Source organism: Gobio gobio (genome assembly GCF_949357685.1).
Source record: "Gobio gobio genome assembly, chromosome: 21".
Taxonomy (NCBI): Eukaryota; Metazoa; Chordata; class Actinopteri; order Cypriniformes; family Gobionidae; genus Gobio; species Gobio gobio.
The window spans coordinates 45,258,064-45,268,220 of NC_137117.1; the positions used below are offsets into that span (position 1 = coordinate 45,258,064).

Sequence of the window (10,157 nt, forward strand, 5' to 3'; positions counted from 1 at the left end):
TGGTCAGAGCTCACGCCTGCGCCTCACACACACACACACACACACACACACACACACACACACACTCACACTCACACTCACACTCACACACACACACCGGGAGAGAAGGGCCAGGAGAGAGTGCTTCAGCTAGAGCTGCACACCATAGCCCACGCCGCACTGGTCAGAGCTCACGCCAGCGCCTCACACACACACACACACACACACATACTGTACATTCTATCCCCCTACACTGCCCCTGCCCCATCACAGGAGACATTCTGCATTTTTACATTTTCAAAAAACATCACTTAGTCTGATTTATAAGATGTTTTCCTCATGGGGACCTAAAAATGTCCCCACAATGTAGGTGATCTCAGGTTTTAATATCCTTGTGGGGACATTTGGTCCCCACAATGTAATATAAACAAACACACACACTAGGGCTGTACGATTAATCGAAAAATAACCGAAACCGACATTCAGAACCTCTAACCGCCGTATTTTTCCCATGTGGGTTATTTGGGTTTTCACGTGACTCCGCCCCGTCAGTCACATCAAGTGCAGTTTGCAGACACACACACAGAAGCAGGAGCAGTTATCTGTGCTTATAGATGCCCAGAATCACTATAGTCACTGCATGTTTTACACCGTTTATACAGGTCAGTTAATTGCTGTTCTTATAGCCTATGCGCTGACACACACACACACACACACACACACACGGCGCGCGCAAGCCCCGAAGCCGCTTTCACTTTCGTGCTCATAAAGTTTGTCAAGTAAATGCGTTTAAAGGCTTGCCAGTTTCAACATTTAAAGCGATTGTGAACTATTCAACAACAACAATACGGAAAACTTCTCCATTCAGGGCTCAGCTTTTTTCTGTGACACACAGAGCCGTGTCGCGTCTCTGAAATCGCGCGCCCTGAAGGCAGATCTTTCACCTGCGTCCTCACAAAGCTTGTCATTTGTATGTGGTTTAAGCCCTGCCAGTTTGAACATTAAAGCGAGTTTCGACCATCAGATGTGTGTTATGTTGAACTATATATACACAACTGATATATTGTGACAAACGAACACTCAGACAGAAGCTCCCGCAGAGAGCAGCGCAGAAACGCAGGGTCAACGCTGTCCTGTGACTAAAGTAAAGTCACTAAAGGAGCTTAGAAACTCAACCGTTATAGGCATACATTTTAATACCTTTGCAGTAAGTACAAACCACAGCTTCATAATGAATAGAGACGGTATGAGTAATTCACACACACAATCACTCTCTCATTAATGCATTCAGATAAATGTAATGTAGGCCTACAGTGTTAATGTATCTGATGTACAACAAACAGAAATCTGCTCCATAGACAATAACTGCTGAAAGAGAACCGTTTCCTTCAAGTGTTTTAAAATCACAAAGAAATGCACTTTTTTATTTAAAAAAAAGAATTCCACCTTTTAATTGTAGAAAATATTTACAGTACAAACCTTATCAGTGAACTTACTCAAAAACCTTATGAGGGCAAAAAAAAGCAAAATAATCGTTCATTAATCGTAATCGAGGTCAAATGTTCAATTAATCGAGGTTTTTATTTTTGGTCAAATCGTTACAGCCCTACTTCTCGTCCAACATCAGTGCCGGACCTCACAAATGCGCTTCTAGAAGAATGGTCAAAAATCCCCATAAACACACTCCTAAACCTTGAGGAAAGCCTTCCCAGAAGAGCTGAAGCTGTTAGAGCTGTAAAGGGTGGGCCAACTCCATATTAAACCCTACAGATTAAGAATGGGATGACATTAAAGTTCATGTGCATGTGAAGGCAGGCGTCACAAAACTTTTGGCAATATAGTGCATATCATATATCTATATGTCAAAAACAGATTACATTTTCTTATTATTAAAAAGTTATTTAAGGAAATCATGTAAGATTAACAAAATTGATCATGTAAAAGCAGTAGCTTTGATTAAATACACATATGTCCGAACTAGTGCATTGTTTCTTCTGCGGAGCACAACAACATTAGAGGCCATTGACTCACTGATATGACCAGAAACACTGAGGCATTTTCAAGACCTCTTCTATTATATTCCACAACAGAGAAGCGTTGGGGAGAGTGGATGATGGAGGTGTTTTCAGGGACTGACAGACATGCTGCTGTTCACAGCCCACTGACCTTTATTTTGTAGCATGTGACAGGGCACTTATGCCAATTGTAATTATTTATAATTATCCAGTTATAGTTGTGTGATTAATTTAGCATCTGACTGACTGTTATTCTAACTGAAAGTGTAAAAGTTATTAATGTTACAGTTTTTTCTCAATACTTGGGTCAGTTTTTCTACACTCTTCACACAGTGAGCAGAACTGAGGATCAGTTTTCATTGCTTTGGCACAAAAAAACATTCAATGGCGACATTTTTCAATTTACATAAATTAATTTCTCACTCAGACACAACCACCAGCAAAACTTACAACCTACAGGCATATTTACATTCTCCTGTCAACACAATGCAAAAATGAATAACAGAAATGTACAACATTTCTACAGTAATACCATATTGAAATAAATTCTGAATCTAAAAAATGAAATTAATTATTATATGTAGCTGAACCTACACAAGTGTTTCAGTTTCATCACTATCCATTTAAACCGGGAAAGACTTGGGAATAATGTTGTACTGTAATGTAAGCATGGATCATGAAACATAACCTGCAGTGAATTATAAGCGCTAGTGTCATTCTTGTTTTCAAGGTAAATTTTACGAAAGAAAACATTTATTTTCATTTGTCACTCCGAGCAAGAAAAGGTAAACCTTAGATTTTATACCATATAGTGCAGTATAGTAATAGGGGCTTGCATGTATTGGAATATTTAATGTATATTCAAATAAATTTTTGCTAATAATCCCAGATATGTTCAAACATCAATTATAAGAAATATAGCTGCAAGCAGCAATACTGTTGCCAAAAATCTGTCTCCAAGCGCAACAGAAGCAAACGAGGAGGATAGCAGCAGACCAACTGAAAAAATTAGTGAAGACAATTTTAAGGAAAAATTTTAAAACCCCACATGTCATATTTTATTTAATTATAGTGCCACCAAGAGGCACAATCCTACCATTTTTTTGTATGTGTCCTTGGAGTGACCCCATTCATATGTCAATTTTGGTGAAAATCTCATTTAGTTTTGCAGTTATAGACATTTATATGAAAAAACACGTAAAAAATGACTGACACCTGACTTTGATTGGATTTTACTCCCCCTTACTTTCAATATTTGGGCATTAGTGTTTAGCTATCGACCTATGTTTCCGAACTTCTGACGCTAATTTCGTCTCTATCGGACTAGTGGTTTTGAAGGTATCAAAGGTTTTTTTTTTTTTGACCGCTAAATTACCACGCTGCACAAACCTGGCACATCTGGTATCGTTGGACTCGGCAAGGATTCAGGAGACAAAAAAAGTTACTCCCATGAAAATGAGTCAACCACACCCAAAGTTATAAGCATTTGGGGGGGGGAATTCTCCACCAGGTGGCGCTGTTTCGAAACTTCTCAGGTTCCTTCTGTGCATCGAGCTGATGACCCAAACCGAGTTTCGTAACAATCCGTACATGTGTTCAGAAAATACAGCATTTTAGCACATCATTCAAAATGGCCGATATGGTAAAATCAGATATCACATGACTCCGCAGGATGTCCCGAATCTAAGGAGACCACTTATGATTTTTGGGCAAATGGTTCAGAAGTTATAAGCAAAAATAGCCATTTTTCGTATTTCTGACATGTACCAAGTTTGGTTTGAATACGATAAAGTGTATAGTGTATTTTCGCAACCGCTACATAAAATTTGTTTGCGCGTTTATCGAAAACGATTTGAGAAATCAACTTGATTTCCTTAACTTTTTGTCAGCATGGTCTGAAGATGATCTGGTTACATTTTCATGAAAATCAGAGCAACAGCCTAGGAGGAGTTCCAAAAAGTAGGTTTTTCAGAAAATTCAAAATGGCTGGAAAATTTTCATGACGGAAAATGACATCCTAGATCGAATCGCCTTGAGCCAAGGAATCAGAGGGGGAATAATTTTGTTATTAGCATAAACATGAGTGCAACTTTGGACAGGTGGTGGCGCTAGAGAGATTGAGTTAGAGACTCCAAATTTGCCATAGTGACAGTTGGGACTATCCTCTATCTGTGTGCCAAATTTCATAACTTTCCCGCAAGCGGTTCTATGGCCTGCATAGACTCCCATGGCGGAAGAAGAAGAATAATAATAGGAACGCTAACGATTTCAATAGATGCCTTTGCACCTTCTGTGCTTGGCCCCTAAATATTAAAGGGTTAGTTCACCCAAAAATGAAAATTCTGTCATTAATTCCTCACCCTCATGTGGTTGGACACCCGTCAGACCTCCGTTCATCTTCAGACACAAATGAAGATATTTTAGTGTAAATCTGATGCTCTGAAAGGCCTCCATTGGCTCAATGCACGGTTCACTCTCAAGACCCTTAAAAGACACTAAAGACACCGTTACAAAGTCCATCTCACTACAGTGGTTCTACAATAACTTTATGAATCGGCGAGAATAGTTTTTGTGCGCAAAAAACCCCTAAATAACGACTTATATAGTGATGACGATTTCAAAACACGGCCTCATGAAGCTTCGAAGCGTTATGAATCAGTGAGTCGATTCATGATTCGGATCACGTGTCAAACTGCTGAAATTTGGCGATTCAAACTGCTGAATCGACTCACTGATTCATAACGCTTCGAAGCTTCATGAGGCCGTGTTTTGAAATCGTCATCACTATATAAGTCGTTATTTAGGGTTTTTTTGCGCACAAAAACTATTCTCGCCGATTCATAAAGTTATTGTAGAGCCACTGTAGTGAGATGGACTTTGTATCGACGTCTTTAGTGTCTTTTAAGGGTCTTGAGAGTGAACCGTGCATTGAGCCAATGGAGGCCTTTCTCAGCATCAGATTTACACTAAAATATCTTCATTTGTGTCTGAAGATGAACGGAGGTCTGACGGGTGTCCAACCACATGAGGGAGAGGAATTAATGACAGAATTTACATTTTTGGGTGAACTAACCCTTTAAAAACACTCACTGTTCCGAATGTCTTTCATAACCGTTTCTTTCATAGTCAGTAACCAATGCGTCTCTCGGCTCGGTGTGTGTAGAGAGAGATGCAGTGTTTGATCACATCGCTCTTTGATTGTGTCTGGTTTCTGAGCAGGTGGGCTTTCCAAACGCAGGCAAGTCGTCTCTGCTGCGGGCGATCTCGAACGCCCGCCCGGCTGTGGCCGCGTACCCCTTCACCACACTCAAACCTCACGTGGGCATCGTCCAGTACAGAGACCACGAGCAGGTGGCAGGTGAGTGTGTGTGTGTGTGTGTGTGTGTGTTCACTGATCTGTTGTTAAAGGGTTAGTTCACCCAAAAATGTAAATTCTGTCATTAATTCCTCTCCCTCATGTGGTTGGACACCCGTCAGACCTCCGTTCATCTTCAGACACAAATGAAGATATTTTAGTGTAAATCTGATGCTCTGAAAGGCCTCCATTGGCTCAATGCACGGTTCACTCTCAAGACCCTTAAAAGACACTAAAGACGTCGATACAAAGTCCATCTCACTACAGTGGCTCTACAATAATTTTACGAAGCGACGACAATAATTTTTGTGCGCAAAAAAAATCTAAATAACACCAGGGTTCCTACGGGGTTTGGAAAAGTATGGAAAAGTATGGAATTTGATTTGAGTAATTTCCAGGTCTGGAAAAGTATGGAAAAAATAAATCAGAGTATGGAAAAATATTTATGTTTCCAGACTATTGTCCCTATTTCATTTTCTAAATATAAAATTAAGAATTTCTAAATGTATATAATAAATATATACACAATGTTTTTTTTCAATGAATGAAAAACTTGTAGCCTAGCTATGGCAGTAAAGGTCAGACCTGTGTGTTCCTTCCTTTTCACAGTTCAACAGTGATTAACACTGCACTTTGTAGTTTGAGAAAGCAAGTTGGGTTTGAGGATAAAACCGAGTCGATGGTGGAGTCCTTAAAGGAATAGTACACCCAAAATGAAAATTTGTCATTTATTCACCCCCATGTCTTTCAAAACCATAAGACTTTATTATATTAACATTTTTAATATTTTAAATCTGAGAGATTTCAGTCCCTTTATTAAAGGACTAGTTCACCCCAAAAAGAAAATGTCCTAATCATTTACTCACCTCAATGTCATCCAAGATATCCATGACTTACTTTCTTCAGTGAAAGATAAATTAGGTTTTTGAGCAACCAACTGAGTTGGTGCCATTTTGGATGGCATTGGGGTGAGTAAATGATTAGGACATTTTCATTTTGAGGTGAACTAATCCTTTAAATATCTTCATGTGTCCAAGATTTCCAAGATTAACAAAAGTCTTATTAGCTTAGAATGACATGAGGGTAAGTAAATTATAATAGAAATTAAATTTTTGGGTAATTTTTGGGTAAATGAATAACCCTTTAAATTTTTTTTTACTAATTTAGCATTTTGATCGTTAAGGTCACAAAAGGCAATATTTTAATATAGGATTGCTAAATATTAGATAGCCTACATAGAGGTTTTGACTCAGAGTGTAACATACTTGTCGGTGCCGATAGCATTGTGGGTAAGTGCTTCGCCATGTAGTGCTGTAGTGCTTCGGGAGACCCGAGTTCGAGTCCGGCCTCATGGACTTTTCCCAATCCCGCCCCCCTTCTCTCTCCCTCCTTACTTCCTGTCTAGCTACTTTCCTATCCTAATCAAAGGCAAAAACGCCAATACTAAATCTTTAGAACGTAACACTTGTTAGCAGTTGAATTTTAAAATTTATCAGAACAAGTTAAATATGGTCGGAAAAATCTGTAGGAAGTCTGGAAATTCGAGTCTGGAAAAGTATGGAATTTTTAAATGAAAATTGTGTAGGAACCCTGTAACGCCTTTATCCAACTTGTTCTTGTCTTCCGTGTGTGTCTCCACGACGCATGCGTGAGAATATGAGCAGATCCGGCGTTCGGACACATGACCCAGAAGAGATTTGTTTACCAGCAGAGGAAGACGCGCGTATCTCAGCTGTTGAATTCTACATTGATCGTGCTTTAGGTCTCTGCGTAGTTCTCAAAATGGGACTAAAGTGTGCATTTCATGGATTCCCGAACGCCGGATCTGCGTCATATTCTCACACATGCGTCGTGGAGACACACACGGAAGACAAGAAGAGGTTGGATAAAGGTGTTATTTTTATTTATTTTTTGTGCACAAAAACTATTGTCGTCGCATCGTAAAATGATTGTAGAGTCACTGTGGTGAGATGGACTTTGTAATTAGTGTTTTTTATGGGTCTTGTGAGTGTAAATGTACTGAATGCCAATGGAGGCCTATCTGAAGCCTTTCTCAGCATCAGCTTTACACTAAAATATCTTCATTTGTGTCTGAAGATGAACGGAGGTCTGACGGGTGTCCAACCACATGAGGGTGAGGAATTAATGACAGAATTTTCATTTTTGGCTTTCACTTTAAAGCCCTTCTTTCCCTGCAGTGGCTGATATCCCGGGGCTGATTCCTGGGGCTCATCTGAACCGCGGGCTGGGTGTGGCGTTCCTGCGGCACATCGAGCGCTGCCGTGTGTTGCTGTATGTGCTGGACATGTCCTCTGAGGAGCCCTGGGAGCAGTTCCAGCAGCTGCGCTTCGAGCTGGACCAGTACAAGCCTCTCCTGTCCCACAGACCTCACGCCATTGTGGCTAACAAAATGGACCTGCCGGAAGCCCGGAGGAACCTGGAGGCTCTGCGGAGCCGCGTCCCTCAGACGGTCATCCCTGTGTGTGCTCTGACTGGAGAGAACACCGGAGACCTGATCCTGCACCTCAGGAGGATGTACGACAGCTTCCCTCTCAGCACAGACTCGGTCACACACACACACACACAGTCATAACTGACCGATCAGAGAGAGAAGCTGGGACGTTTAAAGGGTTAGTTCACCCAAAAATGTAAATTCTGTCATTAATTCCTCTCCCTCATGTGGTTGGACACCCGTCAGACCTCCGTTCATCTTCAGACACAAATGAAGATATTTTAGTGTAAATCTGATGCTCTGAAAGGCCTCCATTGGCTCAATGCACGGTTCACTCTCAAGACCCTTAAAAGACACTAAAGACGTCGTTACAAAGTCCATCTCACTACAGTGGTTCTACAATAACTTTATGAAGACGAGAATAGTTTTTGTGCGCAAAAAAACCCTAAATAACGACTTATATAGTGATGACGATTTCAAAACACGGCCTCATGAAGCTTCGAAGCGTTATGAATCAGTGAGTCGAATCAGCAGTTTGAATCGCCAAATTTCAGCAGTTTGACACGCGATCCGAATCATGATTCGACTCACTGATTCATAACGCTTCGAAGCTTCATGAGGCCGTGTTTTGAAATCGTCATCACTATATAAGTCGTTATTTAGGGTTTTTTTGCGCACAAAAACTATTCTCGCCGATTCATAAAGTTATTGTAGAGCCGCTGTAGTGAGATGGACTTTGTAACTTTAGTCTTTAGTGTCTTTTAAGGGTCTTGAGAGTGAACCGTGCATTGAGCCAATGGAGGCCTTTCAGAGCATCAGATTTACACTAAAATATCTTCATTTGTGTCTGAAGATGAACGGAGGTCTGACGGGTGTCCAACCACATGAGGGTGAGGAATTAATGACAGAATTTACATTTTTGGGTGAATTAACCCTTTAACCCTGTGTGTGCGCGGGGACGTCTCGTGGGTGAGGGGTAATGTCCTAATCGCAGAATAAACCCTGTCAGGTCCCGCCGCTTTACTCTGCTCTGTATACGGGCTGGTGCAACTGGTGTGGTTTTCTGGTTCATGAACTGAAGTTTGTTATAAAACGTCTTAAAAAGTAAAAAATAAAAAGTACTTCTGCTGATAGAAAGAAATTTTTTCAATTTCTGTATCAAGCTGGTCACTGCATTATTGTACTTGCATGATCCAACGACACTGTAAGTTATCAAAAAATAGAAGCATTTGAAATAATTTGATCTGTTTTTGTCCTGGTGCTGTCCTCAAACTCATCAGATATCTTCAGGTCTCACTCACTTTACATGTCACATGTGTTGTTCAAGTGTTACTGGAGGAGTTTGGGGATAATCTCTTAAAGGGGTGGTTCCGTGGTTTTTTTCTAGGCTTGGTTGTGTTTATGGGGCACAATATAACATTATACTTCTTTTTTTTTTTAAACGCCATATTTTCTTATATTTTCTCTTTATTCCACACCGCTGTCTCCACTGTCTTTTGAACGGCTCGTTTTGCTTCCTGCTTCTGTTAAGCCCCTCCCTCCGACAAACGCAATGGTCTTGGATTGGTTAGATGGCCAGATGTAGTTTGTAGTTCTGCAACAGCTCTCTCTCTTTCGTAATGACTGCGACGTGGCCCCGCCCACTTTGTTGCGTGTTCGCGGGGGCAGTGTTTGTTAATAGCAGGTGTTCATAATGTCACCAACCCGGGAAGAAGCTTGTTGTAGTCCAAACCGGCCGTTTATTTAAAAGACAATATCTCCGTTTGCCTTGAACTTTCAGCACTGTAACTTTGCAGATACTGTTGATGCTCAAGCAGCAACATTACACACTAATTAAAGTTTATTAAGTGAAATCGCATGCCACCACCCCTTTAAATAACTACACAAAAATACAGCTAGGATTTTGAACTCCCCTTCTAGAAAATTATGAACAAAGAATTTGCATTTTATTAACCCCTTCAGACCTGAATTTTTTCCACTGAGCAATTTTTTTTACCTACATGATGTTTGTTCTTCTTCAGTGTAGAAATTAATCTAATTAATCTTTTTTTTTGTTTGTGGCAACTCATTTTCATTATATTTGTAAATGTCCACTACAATAAACACCACGACTGAAGCAACACACAAATCCTCATATTTGAACCATCCTCATGAACTAGAGTTGGTGCTGTAGTGTTGAAGAGCTCATACTGTAGGATGGTTTGGTGCTTGCAGTGGGTTGCTGGTTGTTTTGATGAATATATGATTGTGTGCATTATTGCATCAGTGTGTGTGTGGAGGGTGTTGCTGAGTTAGATATGTCCTGGGTCAACATATCTTGTTGATCCTGGAACAGTATTCCTGTCCAAAAATGTAG

The 10,157-nt window shown here is 40.4% G+C and overlaps 1 protein-coding gene across 1 annotated transcript in view; it reads left to right on the top strand.

Moving 5' to 3' along the window:
- Positions 1 to 9,913, top strand: part of mtg2 (mitochondrial ribosome-associated GTPase 2) — a 16,180-nt gene extending 6,267 nt beyond the window's left edge. The window contains exons 4-6 of the mRNA XM_079802124.1: positions 1 to 2; positions 5,214 to 5,352; positions 7,548 to 9,913. The exon at positions 1 to 2 is cut by the window's left edge and continues 220 nt beyond it. Coding sequence (XP_079658250.1) covers positions 1 to 2; positions 5,214 to 5,352; positions 7,548 to 7,942 — 536 coding nt within the window. The 3' untranslated portion in view covers positions 7,943 to 9,913. The remainder of the gene's footprint in view (positions 3 to 5,213; positions 5,353 to 7,547) is intronic.
- The last annotated feature ends 244 nt before the right edge of the window (positions 9,914 to 10,157 follow it).